General features: G+C 40.5%; 1 protein-coding gene across 4 annotated transcripts; it reads right to left on the bottom strand.

The window, feature by feature from the left end:
- Positions 1-341: 341 nt before the first annotated feature.
- TP53INP1 (tumor protein p53 inducible nuclear protein 1) lies at positions 342-20,652 on the bottom strand. Of its 4 annotated transcripts, none has more exons than XR_005017029.1 (5): positions 17,429-18,507; positions 16,485-16,845; positions 13,994-14,031; positions 12,656-12,888; positions 342-1,285 (listed from the first exon to the last, which is right to left on the bottom strand). XR_005017029.1 is itself a non-coding variant. In XM_036830344.1 (5 exons), exons 2-5 carry the CDS (start codon positions 17,538-17,540, stop codon positions 984-986), a joined length of 1,008 nt encoding a protein of 335 aa, XP_036686239.1. In that variant the 5' UTR covers positions 17,541-17,689; positions 18,897-20,652; the 3' UTR covers positions 353-983. The 4 variants fall into 4 exon arrangements, 3 of the variants coding, with proteins under 3 accessions (XP_036686239.1, XP_036686238.1, XP_036686240.1); XM_036830344.1 differs by lacking the exon at positions 13,994-14,031 and adding an exon at positions 18,897-20,652 and having other exon boundaries at positions 353-1,285; positions 17,429-17,689; XM_036830343.1 differs by lacking the exon at positions 13,994-14,031 and having other exon boundaries at positions 353-1,285; positions 17,429-18,508.
- Between the last annotated feature and the right edge of the window lie 231 nt (positions 20,653-20,883).

Raw genomic sequence — 20,883 nt, 5'->3', positions numbered from 1 at the left:
AAATGTCAATTTCTCCATGTTTGCTTTTTATTTTATTTTATTTATTTATTTTATTTTTTTTGGCTGTGTTGGGTCTTTGTTGCTGTGCGCAGGCTTTCTCTAGTTGCAGCGAGCAGGGTCTACTCTTCGTTGCAGTGTGCGGGCTTCTCATTGCGGTGGCTTCTCCTTGTTGGAGCTTCTCTTTGTTGTGGAGCAGGGGCTCTAGGTGCAGGCTCTGTAGTTGTGGCACACAGGCTTAGTTGCTCCGCGGCATGTGGGATCTTCCCGGACCAGGGCTCGAACCTGTGTCCCCTGCACCGGCAGGTGGATTCTTAACCACTGCACCACCAGGGAAGTCTCATCACGTTTGCTTTTTAAGGGCAAAAGTATTAACGGAAGTTTTGTTATGCTAATAGGCCCCTCAGGTACTTCTGCAGAACTCTGGGGCTGCAAATTTATTCTCCAGCACGTGTTGCCAAATGCAACATATTTTTGGATCAGCAAAACTGTTTTTTGTAAGTTGTTCCTTGGTTCCAAGACTTTCTAACTTGCTCTGGATTTCTGGATAGATATTTGTAACTTTCTTTTTTCCCAGAAAAACTACTGCCTACTTGTAAAACTCAGGAACTTCTAAGTGCAACGTACTAACCAGTTTGACTCCCTTCCTGAGCAGTGCCATTGGCACAGTCTGGGCTCATCAGGGAGACAAAGCCAGGTGCTCTTCGTGTCTCCTGCGGCCCAGGCTTGGTTTGAAGCAGGGGACCTTGGCCAGGGCCTCCCAGGGTTTCAGAGGTAATAGTGACAGGGTGGGTCCTGGGAGGCTGGTTAAGAAAAAGCTGTCCAGGGAAGCCACCACTTCAGACTCCGTTGCTGTTACTTTAGAGGCTTCGTTTATCACAGACAAAGACTGGTCAGCTCTTTAACTACTAATCCATTTTTCAGCTTTACAAACTTCTCTAAGGTGAGCTTGTTAGAAATGCAGAATCTCTGGCCTCACCCTAGACCTACTGGGTCAGAATCTGCATTCTTAATAAGGTCTCCCAAGTGATTCGCTTGCACATTAAAGTTTGATAGCACTGGGTGTGGGGTCTTGAGGAGAGTAGAGAAGGGGAATTGTATAGAGTTGACGAGGGGCACACAACAGGACGGCCCAACAGTGGCACTTGAGCTTGTACCCCTGAGTGTCTCATGGCCCCGATCCCCACAGTTGGGTGATTTCCTCCAGTAGCTCTTAGGCAGCTCAGGCATAGAAACAAAGTCCTGCATTCGATTGACAGGAGGTTGGAGGTTAGCAGAGCAGGCATGTCTGAAAGAGAAAAGATTCAGAGTTGAGCATGTGATCATGAGAATGGCCCAAATGGTGAAGAATGGCGTCAAGGCTGGATAGGAAGGAGGGTGGCCGTGAAGAAAGAGGATGACAGCCTGTATATTTCTAATAACTCGAAGCAGGTAAAGTGGAGGGGAAAGCTGCATGGCAGAGTAGTGGTCTGAGATTGCTACGTAGGAGCTGTGGAACTGTTGATAGGTCTAGAGAACACTGCCCAGTAGAACTTTATGGATGATGGAAATGTTCTATATCTGAGCTGTCTAATACAGTGTCCCCTGGCCACATGTGGCTGTGGAGCAGTTGAAATATGACTAGTGTGACTGAGGAACTGAATTTTAAATTTTGTTTGATTTTAATTAAAATAGCCACATGTGGTTAGGGGCTACCATACTAGACAGGCCAGGTCTAGATTTGCAGTATTATGGGATCCTAAATTGTAAATTCAGGCAGAAGTTTTTGTTTGAAGTATGAATTTGTATGCTAAAGAAGGATACGTTAGTATTTTATTTTATCTTTTTTTTTTTGGCCCCGTGGCATGTGGGATCTTACTTCCCCAACCAGGGATCAAACCCATGCCCCCTGCATTGGAAGGGCAGTCTTAACTACTAGACCGCCAGGGAAGTCCCCGATACCGTAGTATTTTAAACCTAAAATTAACCCAAAGACACAGAACTCAAGTCATACTACTTCTCAGTTGCATATAATCCATGATCTAATGAGCCAGATGACTGAGGCAGTACCACTAAAGGAAGAAAGGAGATCAAGAAAGAAGGATGTGACAGAAAACAGCACAGGGAGCAGTCACACTCTTTTCTGGCTGGCCCCCCGAGACCAAGAAGGAACTTTATGGTGGGGGGGCTGGTGCCTCCCTATGTCCAGAGCAGCAACGTGAACAAGCAGCCTTCAAGAGCCAGACCCCGTGGCGTCCTCCACTCAGCCAACTCGTGTCTGGGATTTCCTCTCCCAAGGAGAGGGTTAGGGCTCTCGACTTCTGGGGAAGGAGGAGGACTGGATTCTAGCCCATGGAATTCCTGACAGCACAGTCTGCTGACTTCCCTCTACTGACACCAGGGGTTCTCAACCTCAGCTGCCTAAAAATCACACAGGGAGCTGGAAGAACCCAGATTCCCAGGCATCCTCCAAGATTCTGATTCAGTAGGTCTGGAATAGAACCAAAAAACTGAAAAAAAATTTATTTAGTTTTATTTAAGTAGTGTTAAATACAAAAGAATGTACACGGTGAAAAGTATATCTCTCTCCAACCCTAGCTCCTAGACCCCAGTTCTCCCTAGAGGAAGTTTCATGTCTAGCCTTTGGGAGGTATTAAATAAGTATGTGCGTATATATCTTTTAAGAATTGTGAAGGGACTTTCCTGGTGGTGCAGTGTTTAAGAATCCGCCTGCCAATGCAGGGGACTCGGGTTCGAGCCCTGGTCCGGGAAGATCCCACGTGCCGCGGAGCAACTAAGCCCGTGCACCACAACTACTGAGCCTGCGCTCTAGAGCCTGTGAGCCACAACTACCGAAGCCCACGCACCTAGAGCCCCTGCTCCGCAATAAGAGAAGCCACTGCAATGAGAAACTCGCGCACTGCAATGAAGACTAGCCCCCACTCGCCGCAACTAGAGAAAGCCCACGCGCAGCAACAAAGACTCAACACAGCCAAAAAGAAAAAAAAAAAAATTGTGAGATATTCATCCATTCGTGTATAACGATGTATAACACATAACTACAGTCTTATATCTAGGCGAAGAAATAGGACAGGTCCAGGGTTTTGGGAGCCCATCTTATACTGGGCCCTGTCAAACACACCTCCTCTGCCCTGCCTGCTAACCACCATCCTAATCTGGGTAGTAATCATTCACTTGCTCTTCATATTTGTGCAGCTATGAATACTCTTCCAAATGATGTACTGTTAACTCAGCCTAACTCTTGAATTTTATATTGTTGAAATCATACTGCAAACATTCTTCTGTGATTTTCTTTTTTCACACATTTTAAGAATCATCCATTCTGATGTGTATGGCTACAGGTTGTTTACTTTCACTGTTATATAGTAGTGTATTGCACGAGTGCACCACAATTTATCCAGTCTACCACTGGTGGACATTTGGGTTGTTTCAAGCTTCTGGCTGTTGGAAAAAAAATGCCGAAATGAAAGTTCTGGTACATGAGTCCTGATGCACAGAAGCACACATTTCTGTATGGTCTACACCTGGAATGGAATTGCCAGGACACAGGGTATGCATATCAACAGTAAACCATCTACACTTGGTATTGTCAGTGTTGAATTTTTGCCAATCAAATGAATATATAATGGTATTTCACTATGCTTTTAGTTTGCATTCTCATCATAATTAATTATCATCTTTTCAAATATTAGTTGGCCATTTGAGTTTCCTCTATTTTGAAGTGCCTGTTCAAGGCTTTTAACCATTTTTCTATTACATTCTTTTAAACTAAATTTTATACCTAGTACACTCCGAGAAGAAATTACTTTTATTTATTTATTTATTTAGGCTGCTCCGGGTCTTAGTTGCAGCATGCGGACTCTTAGTTGCAGCATACAGGATCTAGTTCCCCCACCAGGGATCGAACACAGGCCCACTGCATTGGGAGCATGGAGTCTTACCCACTGGACCACCAGGGAAGTCTTCTATTACATTTTTGAATTTTTTTTTAATGTTTTGTCAGATTTCTTTATATATTCTTTATGTATTTCCTTGTTGATTATGTGTTGTGAAAATCTTCTCCCACTTTGTGGCTTTTCTCTTCACTCATTGGAACATTTCTTATTTTGAAGTAATTTCAGACTTACAGAAAAGTTGCAAAAGTAATACGCTTCATCTAACTTCCCCTAATGTTAAAAACATATAATCACAGTACAATTATCATGATCAGGACATAAACGCTAATGTATTAAATAAGATTACAACTTTATTTGAATTTCACTTAATGTCTTTTTTCTGTTCCAGGACCCCACATTGCATTTAGTTGTTGGGTCTACTTAATCCTCTGACAATCTGTGACAGTTCCTCATTCTTTCCGTATTTTTCATGTCCTTGACACTTGAGATGAGTACTGGTCAGGCGTTTTGAAGAATGTCTCTCAATTTGGGTTTGTCTGATGTTTTCTCATAGATCAAGATTAGGTCTTTTTGACAAGACTGCCACAGAAGTGATGTGTCCTTCTCAGTGTATCACATTAAGGGGGTACCTGATGTTAATATGTCCTATTACTGGTGATGTTAACCTTGATCACTTGGCTAAGTGTTGTCTACTGGGTATCTCCACTATCGAGTTACTATTTTTACCTTTGTACAATGATTGATAAATATAATGGGGGAGATACTTTGAGACTATGATGCCACATTTCAAATCTTCAAATCTCTGCCCACAATAATTTGCCTGTGACAGTTATTACTGTGGTGTTTGCCTAAAGATGATTTTGTATTTTGCTTACTCTATTTATGAACTGGAATTCTTCCATATAGAAGAGCTCACTCTTCTCCCCCATTTATTTATTTTTATCAATATAGAGTCATGGATACTTATTTCATTCTATGAGTAATAATTAAATATTTAAAAATTTTTGTTCAAATTATTCCAGCTTTTCACCATTAGGAGCTGCCTCAGTTGGCTCCTCCATCTTCTTTACATACCCTTATCCTTTTTCAAGGATTTATTTTCTGGCTCCCCGAGATCATCTTTAATATTCCTTGTGCAGCCCTGGAATGAATCACTTCTTCAAGGAGCTCTGATTTCTCTTATTGGAGAAAGAGTATAGGAACCAAGATCTGGGTGCTAGGTGTTAACATAGCTACTCTCAGCGGCCCTCTCAAGGAAGTGTTTGTGTGTGCGTGTGTGTGTGTACATTTGCACACATACACATCTGTATTTATTTCTATATTTATCTGTACATCTATTAAAAATTAGTTCACCCTGACACCTTCCATTCCATTTTAACACCATTAAAGCCCATTCTAGTCGTCCCCATTTCCTTAGTTGTAACTTCTTTCTCCAACAGTTTAATGCATTTTCTATGCTTCATAATAAGTTACCATAAATTTAGTGGCTAAGAACAACACCCATTTATTATTTCAGTTTCTGTAAGTCAGAAGTCTGGCACAGCATACTAGGTTCTCTGCTGCCTTCTCATCTGGAGGCTTGACTGAGGAGGGATCTGTCTCCATGCTCCCTTGGGTTGTTGGCAGATGCATTTCTTTGTGGCTGTAGAATTCCTAGCAGCTTGCTTTTTCAAACCCAGCAATGGAAAGAGAGCTTCAAGTCCATGACCTCTAGACTCTCTTTCAAAGGGCTTGCCTGATTGGTCAGTCCCATCCAGGAGGCTATTTTCATCTTAAAATCAGCTGATTAGGGACTGTAATTACATCTGCAAAGTCCCTTCACCTTTGCCATATTCTACTGGTTAGAAGCAACCACTGCACTGGTTCAGCCTTCACTGAAGGAAAAGGGATTACAGAAGCTGTGACTCACTAGGGGTCACTTCAGGGTATGTCTGCCTCATGGGGTGTGTTCAGTCCTAATATACACAATGACAGTATACAAAATGACAGAATTATTAACTCATACCTCTGTGAACAACAGATTACTACTAGTTTATTTGTGCACAGTTCTTTTCATCTTAGCCTTATAGTACCCAGTCAAAATACTAATTTCCAGTTACTTAATTCTTTTCGTCCCAATTCCCTTCAGTGTGGTTATGTTATCATTTGTAATAGGTCCAGTTGTAATTGGTTCCTATTTGGGGTTCCTCCTTCACCCACACACACACTGGTTGATTTTCATTTTTTATTTTGGGAGGTGTTGGAAGCATTACTATGGTTCTAAAAGCCAAAGCTATACAAAAGGGATACTCAGAAATATTCCTCCTTCCTCACCCCCAAGAACCTGTTCCAATTCTTCTCTTCAGTTTTTTTACTGCCCTCTGAAGATTTCGTTTCTGGTTTATTCTTCCTATGTTTTGTACAAATGAGCAGATACATGCGTGTTTTCTTACATCTTCTTCTTTCTTGCATGGAGGGTATCTTACTCTAGATACTCATTTGCACTTTGCTTCTTTACACTTAAGAGCCTCAGAAATCACTCCAAATCAGTTCACAGATCTTTTTTATTTATTTATTTATTTATTTATGATCTTCGTTTCTGTGCGAGGGCTTTCTCTAGTTGCGGCAAGCGGGGGCCACTCTTCATCACGGTGCGCAGGCCTCTCATTATCGCGGCCTCTCTTGTTGCGGAGCACAGGCTCCAGATGCGCAGGCTCAGTAATTGTGGCTCACAGGCCTAGTTGCTCCACGGCATGTGGGATCTTCCCAGACCAGGGCTCGAACCTGTGTCCCCTGCATTGGCAGGCAGATTCTCAACCACTGCGCCACCAGGGAAGCCCCTTTTTTTTTATTATTATTGATGTGCGTTGACCTCCATTGTGCAATGAACCACAGTATTTTCAACTGTTCTCCTGTGTGTAAACATTTGGTGGTTCCTAATATTTTACATTTTACAGACAGTGAATATTCTTCTGGTCAGTACAGGTTCAAAGGAGCAGATAATCTTAGGCCATATGTCAAACTGTGAAACCCCGACAAACCCATCCCCCACAAGCCACCGTTGCTTCTGACTCACCTACGTTAGACTCTATGCAGTCATTGCCCTTGAGATGTGATGGCACTAATAGATTCCTGTGACATTCCAGCCACCTTGTGAGTAAGTGGACCTTTTTAAACACTCTTCTCAGAAACAACCATTCACCCGCCACTCCAGGTTAGGCGCTTTCATTTCAAGCTGCTCCATCCCAAGACAACTTTTCATGACCTTATTTTCATCTTTGGAGTAACCCCCTCTTCTTCACCCCTGCCCCCAATCTTTTCACCTCAGCTGAGAGTCTCAAGAGATGATAAAAATGTCTTGAAATAATAAGCTATAGTTCTAGAATGCTTATCTTCCCCAAGGATCCATTAATATAGGAGTTATTCCTTGTGCTTCCTATTCAAGTATTCTGAATGTTTACTGGCCTATTTAAACTACAGTGCCACAGGAATTCCCTGGCTGTCCAGTGGTTAGGACTCGGCGCTTTCACTGTCCTGGCCCAGGCTCAATCCCTAGTCGAGGAACTAAGATCCCACAAGCTGAGTGGTGTGGCAGAAACAATCAAACAAACAAAAAACCCAAAAAACACTACAGTGCCACAATACGGGGTATCAGTGGACCTCAGGGATGTCCGTATTGTCCTGAAATGTTTATGTAAGATTGTGTCTGCATTTATCTGGAAGAGGAGCTATTAAGAATTCACCAAGCTTGCTTTAAAAAGGCTAAGAACCAGTGTATTAAATTCTATATTTGTTTTTTAATACAGATTGGCTGGAGGGAAAAGGTTCTGGCTGCGGGTCATCCTCAAATTCATGTTCACATAAATGATTATTCATTTTAGATGAAAAATGTTAATATGCTAATTTATGCAAGTTTAAAAAAATATTTAAAGTGCTGTACAGCAGGAACTAACACAACATTGTAAATCAAATATGCTCCAATAAAAATTAGTTTAAAAAAAGTATTTAAAGTGCATATTAAATATATCTTTTGGACAAGTAAAACTAAAAAGCAAGTATTTTAAGTAAGTTGTACATAGTTTTAAGACTAATGACCATAAAGACAAAAATAAGAGAATCTGACAAATGTGAAGTTAAAGGACATTTTATTTACTGACAGATTAAAAACCATAACTCCAGGTAGTGCAAAATACACCACTGAACCCAATTACAAAGAACTGGTGTTAATACACAATGTTTAAGCAATGCTACACTTATTTTTGGCAAAGTGCTGTATTGTTTAGTCTGTGTATAAAACTGACCATCTATGAACTAATCAGTATAAAAACCTTCTATGAAAACAGAAAAAAATATTTAGACAGTGGCTCAAGAAAACAAGCTGCCATTTGTGCATAGATTGATGTACAGTATATAACCTAATCTAATGTCCCTTTTGAGTTTTCAAGTTGTCGAACAAAAATTGTGTCCAGAAACACATCAAGAAGGCACATGGTACAACCTACAATACTCTTCAGTCTCTAGAACTGATGCCCTGCCCTTGAAAAGCAAATGTGTTCACAATTTTACTTGAGAAACAAACAAACAAAAACCAAAAAACCAAAGCCACTTAAAAACACACACACACAATTACTGATTAAGGTTCCAAACCTCTGGAGGAAAACACAACCAAAAAGCAAGCAAAACCACTCACACACAGCAAGCCTGGAAACACACACGTCCAACCTCCCCAGGTACTGGTTTGGTTCTTAGAAGCCCTCCTAGAAAACAAATACTAAAACTTCAGGCAAATACTGAGCAAAATTGGGCATTTAACAATGATAACAATTTAAAAAAATGTTGTAAGGAAAATGCTCAATGACACACAAAAGAATATCCACTTAAGCTGCCTTCCTTGGAATAGTAACTTCTCCTCCCACATAAAGGATACTGTTGCAAAGAGGAAAAGATATCCTTATCTGTATGCTTTCCAGGACCTCTTTCTCCACCCCAAACCACTGTAATTGGTGTCACATTTCAAGTGAAATTGGTACATGGCAAGGCTGACACCACTATATATATGTTTTCTAAATAAAGCATTTTATATAAAATTTAAGCATTAAGTAGGTAAGGATGCCATTTATAATAATCAACAGGGCCGATGGCAGTGAACCTATCCATGATAGTAGCCCAACGTTTTAAAGAATTTAACCAGTATGTATGGGACTTATAAAATAAAAAGATAATTTTAAGGTAACATTACAAACATATGCTAGTATCTCCAGTACAAGGAGCAGTCTCTTAACCGATTCTAAAAACAAAAACTAATACTTGGAAACTCTTAAACTTTCTCTACTAAGCTATTTAAATTTAAATGTCTATCTTCTAGGTGGAGTCCTTCATTTTTTTTGTTTGTTTGTTTCCAACTCAAAGAAAATGAGAATAAGAAAGATACCCTTCTTTGCTCTCTTTTCTTAAAGAGTATATAAGACAATATATTTCCTTGAGGAGGAAGAGAAATTAGCAAAGACACTCAGATTCAAGGAAGACATAGAGATTACAAACCAGTGTACTACACAGATTTGAGAAGTAAAAACATTAGGCAATGCTGAATGGCCCTCTCAAGTTTTAAGTAAACTGTCATCTCACTAGAATCAAAGTACTGATACAACATGGAAGGTATGTAAACAGGAACAGTTTGCATGGGAACTGAAAACATGCACAGGAAATGAATGTTAAAAAAGCTCCCTGGAACAGTAAGTAAAAAATCCAATCACTTTGCACCTTCTGCAAAAAATTCCCCACCCACCCAAACATATATTATAAATTGCCACAGAAGATAAATAACGGGTGGTTAATCTTCAACTTACGGTGCAGTACATAATCAAACTAAGTGAAGAAGAAAAAGTAATAAACATAGGATATACATTATAAAATGTTTTATTAACAAAACACACAAACTTTGAGAAACATGGTGCATTATAAAAACTAAGAAACTCATTCATGAAACACTGCTGTGTGCACCACATATTCCAGACTTTTTCCAAGTAACAGTCTATATTATCAGTTTAGAAACAGCGCTAAATTCAAAGGGGTCTTATTTCTCACTGCTTGAATTTTTAAGGAATATGCACTAAAGCACATTGTAAACCACTAATATTTACAATAGCAAAAATAATAAACTTATAATAAGCTGCATGTCAGCCACGTTTCAAAGAATACTTAACAGATCAACATCACTCTCTGTTATTATTGGTCTTATGTCTCGCACATAGTAGATCCCTAACAAACATCTAATGACCAAGAACTTCAACTGCATCATATAACCACTTTCTTTAATGCTTACATGTGCCAATTTTAGACAGAAACCTTAGATACTGATACAGAAATGACAGTATGATATCACGGATGGTGTGTGGTAACCCTTACACTGAAAAAACATCGCAAAGACTGAAATCATTTGTTTTCCAGGTACAAAGCATAAAAAACTTGGCCCAAATAAGGCAAACAAAAAGTCAATAACTGATAGAGATGTAAATGTATTTAAGGTATTTGGAAATCTGAAAAAATAATAGTAAAAAAAGACCATTGCAGTTTTATATACAAATCTGTTCATGCTGCCAAACAAATTCTCATGGCTGAACTTCTTTAACTCGTGAGGTACTAACAACTTGCATTTAATATATGAAAAAAGAGACCCCCATGTATTCAGAGGCTTACATCTATGCTCAAGTTAGCAACATACGGCCCTTTAACAGTCATGGTAGAAAACATACACACCTTCATGAAAACTCTACCTTATCTCCCAACTCTGGTAAACACAAATAGTAACAAAATAACTTCTAGCTCAGTTTGACAAAAGTTTACAGACTTGGCCTCTTATTAGAAAACAAATAAATAAAGGGGTAGCTGAAATGGAAGGGGACTAAGGAGAGAAGGGGGATCTAGACTCTTGTTCTAAAGAGACATTCCTGGCCCTTCGGCACAGCCAGTGGACGAACAATGTACCACCACCATCTAACTAAGCTATTTGAACCTCTTCTGACTCCACATACCCCAGACTAGTCAGAAAAGAGCCCAGCTCTTCGCTTAAAAAAAGTCTCCCATGGTTCCCTGCATCCAACTGCTACAGGGTTACTGAAGTATATACTAATACTTCATATAACTATATGCTGCTTTTTCCCTTGACAACACTGTATAGCCATGTACTTATTTAATTAGGGTTGCAGAGGAGATGGAAAAATAAGCTATTTGATTATGAAGGTGATAGTACTGCTCTGTCTATGCAGAATGTGCTTTGGATTGTAAATACGTTTAACTTAATTTCAGAGGAAGCTGGTCAGAGTGCAGATGGCTCAGCAAAACCCATTACAGCTGCTAAAAAGTAAAGTGAGTGGCTAGAGGTAAGGAAATCGATTTCCTCTGCGCTGAGTTAACTGGCCTCTGTGTGAACAGAGCCCTGCCCCGGCCTCATCAGCATCGCCTCTGAGGAGCAGCTGTGGCAGAGGAGTTGCCACAGCCCCACCCCCATCACCAGACTCGGCAGAGAGCCCCCTGGAATTTCACGCAAGGATCAGTTCTCGGCAGTCCCACTTCAAATCAGTATACAGTCCTCCCAACAACTGTGAGGGCGGTACGTACCACTGCTCCCCCACTGGTGGAGGAAACAGAGGCCAAAGTGGTTAAAGATTTTGCCCGAAGCCCGAGTTAAAACAAAAATACGAAAACTCAAGGAAGCCAACCTGTCACCCCTTCATTTAGATGCTATGAAGAGATGTCACCAGGGATCCCCTTCACCCTTGCTTGCCACTTGGCAGGACAATCTCCGTGGCAGAGGATCTATCACTGCATCAGAAATATAAAGCCTCTCTCTTCCCTTGGGCACATATAAATAGGAAGTCACTCAAGTGCCAGGACAAGTACTTCTGCATTTACAGCTGATGCGAGGTGGCGAGTAGGCAGAGCTGGCGGGAAAGAATCCAAACAACTTCAACAGTAGACCCGTGGGTTAGTTATGGACACACATTTTCCCAAATATAATTTCACAGGTCGAATTTAATCCCTCTGCATGTGAGACGAGTGCTGTTGTCCCACGGTGCCTGTAATGTCTGTACCACGTCACACAGTCACGTCGGAGTTACTGAATGTACTGTTCACGAACACTTAATGTACCTGAATTCCGAAATGAACTGTACGGCTAATCTGGGAAATAAAAAACCCACACACACAGAAATATATCAAGTTTTCTTCCAAAAGAAAGTTCAGCCATAATTCCATTATATCTGTGGCAACCACATCACTTGTTAATGCTCACGTTAGTGTGTAAAAATGTATTCGCCATATACAGAAAAGAGTATCAAGTACTGGTCAATAAAGTGTATGGCTGACCCTGAGAATAAATTTCTGCTTACTCAAAAGATTGATTAATACCAAATAAAATGAAATTGAAAGATGCCTATTCTCGTACTTGGGAAGAAATGTCTTCAAATTGCTAACTTGTGTACACCTTAATAGATTTAAAGACATTCCCAAACACTAAACACTGTAATTGTATTGATATGTTTCCAAAAATATTCTGAAAAAATTTACAACAAAGTAAATGTTAAGAGCAAGGCATTACGTGATACACAGCATGTAAATCTGGTCTTCAAGATAGTGTCTAAACATACCGATAAAACTGTGATTGGTCATCAGTTGTCTGTAAAGAGACAGCATATTCATCGTCCATACACACACATGCACACACATATGCACAAACCAAGAGAAACCAACCAAACACACTTGAAATTCTTAGTAATTGTACTGACGTGGGCAAGGCTGATGGACAGCCCAGCCGTTGTGCTTGATTTGCCGCGAGTGGCAATCCCTGGTAAGATTTTGGCGACGAAGGCTATTTCTGTTCAGAGACTGTCTTTCACTGTGTTCTTTTATCCACTGGGAAGGGCGAAAGCTCTTGGGTTGCTCCAGAAAAGCTGTATGAGCAGCGAGAGCTGCAACATAGCAATGAATGTGCTGCCCCATTTCATTCTGAGCTTCCACTCTGAAACAGAAAAAAATGGGGATGTATTAAGTAACAGAGTATGTTATTAATGAGACTGAAAAAGCTACCTGGCAATTCAGTTTGCGACACTAATTTGATTATGGTTGAATGAGAGCTTAGTGTCTCCTGGCTGACAGACAAGTTTATATTTTGTGACCACACTGACTGATAATGGTAGAAAGGAGAAGCCAACTTTCAATCGAAATATGCCATAGAATCCACAGGTGGTTAATTAAGTGGGCTGTATTTTTTTTTAAATGCTTTACACTTTGAGTGAATTTCAGTTATACACCAAACCCATTTATATAAGCTTCCTAGGAGGGGGACTAACATGTGTTTTAATTCTCACTATAACCTTAAAAGGAAACTATTTTAATTCCCAGATTTTACTGATCAGAAAACTCAGGCTCAGAGAGGTTAAGGTCACAATTATTAACTGACTCAACCAAGATTCTAACATAGGTCACACTCCGAAGACCATGGTTATGAGGCAGGGTTGATACTGATGCACTGCGCCAATAGCACCTTCACGGATGTTTTCTGTCTATAAGTAAAATGTTCTAGGAAACAAGCTTTAAAGCTGTATTTACTAGAAACATGCATAAGGAAATTCTACTCATTTAAAATTCTCAGTAAGAAGCTACCTGCTTATTACAGAAAACAATTCTAAGTTTTAAATTTATATCACAACAGGGCACATTTTGTAATGGCATTTGCATAGCAATGTTATAAAAACCCTTAGGGAGAACACAATCTTAAAATATGGCTACAAACCATATAATTATTATATGTTTTCTATATTAAAAGCTAATCAATAGATCTAAACTATATTAACACATGATGAAGAACTTCAAGATTTTTAAGGGTTATTTTACACGGAAAGGCAGTTATATATTCTGCCTATAACCACTAGAGGAAAACACAATGATCTTTTTTAATATATTGTTTTTATTAAATGGCAGAATTAAAGCAGGTCACATTAAGAAACTAATAGAGAGCAGTTAAAATAAAGACAGTGGTTTTTAAAAGGTGGGTGCCTTGAGTCCTTCGCCTCCCTGCTCAGACTGATACACGTATCACACAGTCTCAAAGGGAATATACTTACTCTGTGCCAGTGAGTCTTAAAAGCAGCTTTTCCTGGCCCTACAAATGTTAAATGGTGAACTATTAAATCACTAGTAAGGTTTAAAATGCTATTTAATTTTACTATTAGTATGTGGTCAACTTTTCTTTATTATAACTGGTTTACTATGGGTCATTAAAGGCACATGTATTACTTAATTCAAGATTATGATAGCACATAAACCTTCACAAACAACATTTATAAAGGCTAAAATGCAATAAAGTACATACTCTGAAGCCCACCTTTAATTATGAAGCACCTTACTTTTATGTGCTTTACGGTAATCTCTTCAAGGATAGACAGGATGGAAACAATCTAACTTTTAAAAGATATATGATTTATTTCTTGCTCAGAAAATACAAATATTTACTACAGAGCCATCCTCCTAATTTTGGTGACATCTTATTTCTATCTTGATTTAGTGAGCCTTTCTTATAAGAATTTCAAATCCAAATATAAAGATGTTAAAAAAATTTTAATTATTATAAAACTATAATAATTTGCAGTACTTTCTTATGTTCAAAAAGAATTCATATAAAATTGTGTTCACTTGATCCTTTATGTTTAACTACCCTATGTGTTATATCAAAACATATAACAAGATACAGTAACAAACAAGATATAAAAAAATGAACATTCTCACTGCATCAAAACTGCAAACACATAACCAAATGCAGTGCAAGGTCCTGAACTGGATGCTGGTTTGGACAAACTAGATGAAATATTCTGGACTCTAGCAAGCAAATCTGAGAATGGTTTGTGTAGTTGATGAAGGAAAATTTTACTGGAAAAAAGGTAGAGATCATTGCCTAAGGAAGCAGATTGTAAAATAGTACATACAGCTTGATACCATTTAGGTTAAAATGGTGTATGTACCTGTGCATGGGCACATTCAGAAAAAACAATCTGGAAGGATATGACCTAGAGTCTTAACAGTATTCATCCCTTGGTAGTGAGAACGTCATTTAAAATTTTTTTGCATTTTCTAATTTTCTGTAGTGCATATGTACTGCTTCTATAATAAGTTGTCTACAAAGCTGCTGAATACATACACGTATACACACACAATTAAAAAAAAATACTGAAACGTAAATATACAAATGTTACTAATTTAAAGGGGCTATTAATCACACTAAATTCTCAAGTGGAATTCCTCAGAGATGAGATCAAAATCAGGGTGGAAGGAATTTCTAAGAACTGAAGAAATTAATTTGCATCAACTGTAAAGCAATTAATACCACCTCCAAAAAATTATATTTTAAACTTTTGTTGGAATGCCTGAAACATTAACCTCTTGATAAATTTATAGTGTGGAATAAAGTGCCAGTTAAAGTAACATTTCCCATCAAAGATCTTAGCCAGTATAAAGCCTGGGTAACTATATAAGCAAATTGTTTTTCAATTTGGTACAAGTGTATGTTTATCCTCATTCAAGATCATCTACAATATTGAGACTTGAGAGTGCAGCAAACTCTGGTAAAGTTAACAAATTAATGAGCTGCCTGGGCTTTGCTTATATTTGGCAAACAGGAAATAGAAGATATATACAATGGTCTAGTTAGTAGAGTTGGAACCTGGACAATCCAAAAAGAGGCCTTTTGGATGACAGCACGAACCACAATTCACCTGTTCCCTTGACAGGTACTAAGGGAACTAAGTCAGTACCAGCATCCTGCAAATACTTTATTCCCATAGGAAACCTTCCACTCACACGCAACACGGACTAGCTGGACTTTGAGCTAATTAACATGGCCATGGGTTTTATTTTAGTGGGTGGGAGCGATCTTGAGTATAGTCTCTGAATAAAGGCCACAGACTGTGAGTTTGTTTTGGAACATATCACTGACCAGGCACCCTCCCTGAACCTTTCCAGGCCCTCAACCTATCTGCCATTCGAGCAGAGCCTTTCAGACCACTTGGGACACCCATATAACAGCAAAACATTGTTTGGGTAGGAAATCTTTCCTCTGTAAGGCAGAAAACAACTCTCTGAGCAAAATGTTTTGGTAAATCTGCCATTTTACTTCATGCTTAAGATTCCTCAGGTTTTAAGCTTAAGCGCCATTTGATGTGACCTAGTTAGGACTACTTGGAAGATCATAAGAGATTTATTTTAAGATATACTATTCTTGTCGAATTTGATGCCCCAAATAATCCAGTCTATAAAGTGCCAGAGTTATATTATATTCTAAGATACTTAGCAGAAATGCCAGTCTTCTCTTTCCATTCAGTAGCATGATTTTATAAATGAGACAGCTCTCCATTACGTAACTGGGGCCATGCTATAACTCACTTTTTTGAAAACTCGTGCTATAATTAACTTTTTTCATACCATCAACCGCCTTGTGCACTAGGCATATACTTTCATGAATCTCTCTAAGATTACTCTGCATCTTCTAAAAACTCAGCTTTGAACTGTAGTAGAAATAAATACAATGCATACTAAACAGACTGTCTGTGGAGAGCAACGTACCTGGGACTGCTTGGGTTATGAAATTCCTCAGTCCCACAGTGGGCCTCACTGAGGCTGGGGCAGGGGTTATGCACAGCATAGACAGACATGCTGGGGTGTTCGATAAGAAGGTTTTCCATAGGACTGGTTTCCACCTTGATAGTGGTTAATCCACCTGCAGTAAAACACGGGGGAGGGGTGATAAACCAGCTCTCCTCCATGGGACAGGACTCAAACTGGAGGAAGCAGGAATCACTTGGATCAGTTAAGCACTCAAGAGACGCGGGTAAACAGGAAAAGACTGAAGGGTGCTCGGAAGGTGACTCTTCACTGATGTCTTCTTCTTCCTCGTCTTCGGCTGCTGAGAAACCAGTGCAAGTGTCTAGATCGTAGTCCACACACGTCGTTGAAGTCCCACGGGATTGGAGCATCACATTGGTATCACATCAGAGCACAGAAAGAGAAGAGATGATGCTGTTAGCTGATGCTCACGTGCCTCCCTTTACTTAGGTCAGAAACAAAACCACTCATATTCACTCGTAATGATTATAACTTCCCAGCACCTAGCATGTGTGTGCATGTGTGTGTGTTGGGGGGGTGCGTATCACTGTATGGGATGGATTATGTTGGTTTTGCAGGAACAGTTTTTAAGACTGTTTCTATTCTGCTGAGTAAACACAAAATGCGCCAAATGGGTTACTGCTTGTCTAGTATGAGGATTTTCTATTAAAGTGCCTCTGATTTGATCGAGGTGTAAGAGCTGCAAAACTGCAAAGTCTGACATCAAACAATTTCCCTGACTGATCATCTGGCACAGAATGCTTCCTGCAATTTTTTTAGACAAATTCTTGTTTATTTACTTTTAAGGCTTAAAAACCTTCAGAGTTACTCGTTTACTTATGCAAAAACTAGATGCAAGAGTTTCCACTTTTGCTGTGATGATTAACGGCTAAGAATACCCTTACCTATGAAGTCAACAAGAATCCATTCATCATCTTCTTTCTCACTAAATTCTGGTTCTTGGTTGGAAGAAGTATTGACTTCACCCACAAACATTTTATTCAGTCTCTGAAACATTGTTAAGGCAAGATTGAGACTTTGGCTGGATGTCTTTATAGCTGAGATTTCAAAAACCTGTCTTCTGTCAGCCTGATGGCACTGACAGGGGATTAAAGTGCACAAGTTGCTTATTCAACTTAGGCGAGAAGCAAGAAGAATCATTATCCCTAAAATAAAACAGAAAAAGGTTATTTCAAATCAGCACGTTTATGTGTATGTGGTTTTAAAATACACACACATATCCCCACCCTTAGAAAAAAGCACATGCCTTAGCCTACAGCTATGGTTCTTCCCTTCTTTCAAACACAAGATATGCAATATCTCTTTTTTACAAACATTATGAATTGAGTACTCAAACGCAACCTGTAAATATCTCAAAATGTGCAATAGAAGGGGTTGGTTCTTTTTCACATCTGTGCTTTCATAATAAGGGATGAATTTGAACAACGTATGTCAACTGAAATACTACTTTTCTGTAAGTAGAGCAAAAACTAGGTATTCATGGTTAACTGGCCAGAAGCTGCCAAATGAAGCCAGCAATAGAGGCCAGTGAGTGACCACTATCACGCCAGGCCCTCACCTTTCCCTGGCACCTTTTCTCCGCTCTGTTCTTGTATATGATCGTAAGCACACCTAATTACATTTAAAATCTGTAAGTACTCTGACCTTCAAAACAATTCCTACAGCTGGCATGGAGAAAGTCACACTGTACAAAACTCAGGTGAACAGCTACCAGAACTGGAAACGACCACTGTGCCTGGGTTCAAATGCTGGCTCTGTGGCTTGTGCCCTAAGGGTAAGGAAGTCACACTATTTCAGGAGGCAACGGTTCTACTTCATGGAGTTCTCGTGAGTTCCAAATGAGGAACTCCAGCCTCATCTGATCTTATTCCAGAGTTCCAGATTTATATATCCATTTCTGCCTGCCTACCTGATGGGCATATCAAACCCCCAAAATAGCAAAGAGATCTTTTCATTTTCCCCTACAAACATGCTCAGGCACACTTGCCCTTCCCCCCCTACTCAGGAAGGAGAGGCAGCAGCATCCAGCAGTTACTCAGGCCAAACGCCTAGCCCTTACCCTTGACTCCTTTGGATCCTTACCCCCGCACCCCACCCCTCATCCAAACTCTCAGCGAGTCCTGTTGACTCTAGCTGCACACTTGGCTCGAATCCACCTACTTCTCTCCACCACTCTCATCCTGGTTGAAGCCAACTGGTGTTTCTCCAGACTTTGCCAATCACCACCTCCTAGACAGTCTCCCAGATCCTACTCTTGTCAAATGAGATAGTGCAGGCAACCTACTTAGCAAGGCACTCGGTACAAAATTCTCAGTCAATGTCAACTATTAGTCACAAATATTTGCTGAGCACCTATTATGGGTCAGGCCGAGTGTGCTCAGTGCAGCGGAGGCAGCAGTGGACAAGGCCCTCGCATGGCAAGTGCAACAACCCGGTGTGATGAGTGCCACGTGAGGAGAAGTACCGGTGCTCCTCAAATCCACACAGGCAGAGGTCAGGGAAGGACACCCGAAATCAATGACTTCAATCGTGAATGGCTGAGAAGCTCAAGAACGGAGGAAGGAGGAGAAAGAACACTGTGAAAATGTGCAGATGAGTGAGAACGTGGCGCCTGCTGTGTGGCTCAAGATCCAGGTGGACGGTTGTGAGAGTGGGCTCGGGGGCTAAGCGGGGACCAGATCCTGCAGGACCCTGTAAGCCAGAAGTGAAGGGGAGGGAAAAGTCAAGGATGCCCCAGGTTTTTGGCCTGACCAACTGGGGGGATGGTGGGATAGTTCAGTGGAAGAGGAACACTGCGGAGGTACAGGCTGTGCACTCTGGACACATGGAATTGTGGAAATCTGCAAATCCCACACTGGGGATGTCTGGAAGGCAGCTGAGTATAGGACTCTGCAGTCCAAGAGCATGGTGTCTGCTGGGGGCACAGCTTTGGGAGTTATCAACACAAAGGGGATGCCAGGAACCATAAGAGTGGGTGAGACCATCCAGGGAGTGTCAGTCTTGAATCCCTAACTTCAGACTCTTGACATTTCACTTTCAAGACAATCATCTTTAGCTGTAAATGTAGCTGGAATCTGTAGCTGATGAGGCTCCTGGTTCAGTTCTTTATGTGCACACTGCAGGCTACTGCCCATGTGCAGTACTACAAATGTGTGCTCAAATAAACGGCATTGGAATACTTCTGTGGTCACAATCTGTCATCCTCAGCCATTCATTATGAAAAGCGGGTAAACAGGAAGTATCACTTGCATAACCAGTCTTCCTGAAACCCTTCTGGAAAGCAACATGGCCAGAAGTCTGGAGCTCTAGTACGAGAACACAAAGTCAGCTTTATGTTCCACGTAAGAGAATTTAGAAGAAAAGTGGGCTGTGTAATTGGCCTGACATAACCCAAAAGATGACCTACCCCATGTGCAAATAGCTGATGAGGTGATGTGTAAATAAAGGTTTTGAGCATATAAGCTAGGAGGGAAAAAAGGTATTTTCAAAATCTTTTCCCCATTTCTCTTAAACTATGGAGGCAGGTATTGGTCCCAACCACAATTCTGTGTCTGCTGACCCGGTTGGGAGAATAATGCCAATTCTCCAGGGTACAGGGCTGGACTCAGCCCCTGCACCAGTGAGAGCTGCTGGGTGGGGAGGGAGCACCCCACAGGAAAACCTTGCTCGTCTTGAATGAGCTCTTATCCCCCAAATGTGACGCCATGTGAGGTAAGTCAGTAGGGCCCAGGCCAGTTAAGTGGCAGCTATAAGGCAGAAAACTTGCTGGGGCCACTGTGGTTGTGCAGCTGCAGGTTCCCAACTGCAAACTGCACCCTCTGGCTGCAGCTCCAAAACCGTAACACGGAAGCCAGGTTTTGCCTGGAACACACGCAGCTCTGCCACAGGAAAGGTGTCCCGGGAGGAGCTTTCCATGGGCCGGCACAAGTCAATCTTCTTTTGGTTTCCTGGAGTGAGGTTGGTCTAACTTTGCAAAGCTCCTTTGGCCCTGCTTTCTATAGCTGTCACAAAGGACGAGGAGCTGCTGGAGAGACCCCAATACACTAAAATTGTTCAGGGAGGTGGCTGCCAGGAACATGAGGTGAATGAACATTTGAAATGTGACTAGTGTGACTGAGAAACTAAATTTTTAATCTTATTTAACTTGGGATATATTAGGTTAAATAAAATATATAAATAAAATTAATTTCACCTATTTCTTTGCCCCTTTTTAATGTGGCTACTTAAAAATTTAAACATGCATATATATTTTTATTGGACAATACTGTTCTAGAAAAGTCTTTCCAATGTCTTGATGGCCTATCCTCTCAATGACCCAGAGACTGTCCCTACCAAGGCA

Source organism: Balaenoptera musculus, chromosome 17 (genome assembly GCF_009873245.2).
Source record: "Balaenoptera musculus isolate JJ_BM4_2016_0621 chromosome 17, mBalMus1.pri.v3, whole genome shotgun sequence".
Lineage (NCBI taxonomy): Eukaryota > Metazoa > Chordata > Mammalia > Artiodactyla > Balaenopteridae > Balaenoptera > Balaenoptera musculus.
The sequence above is the reverse complement of the archived record's forward strand: the minus strand, read 5'-3'. Positions and strand labels throughout refer to the sequence as shown.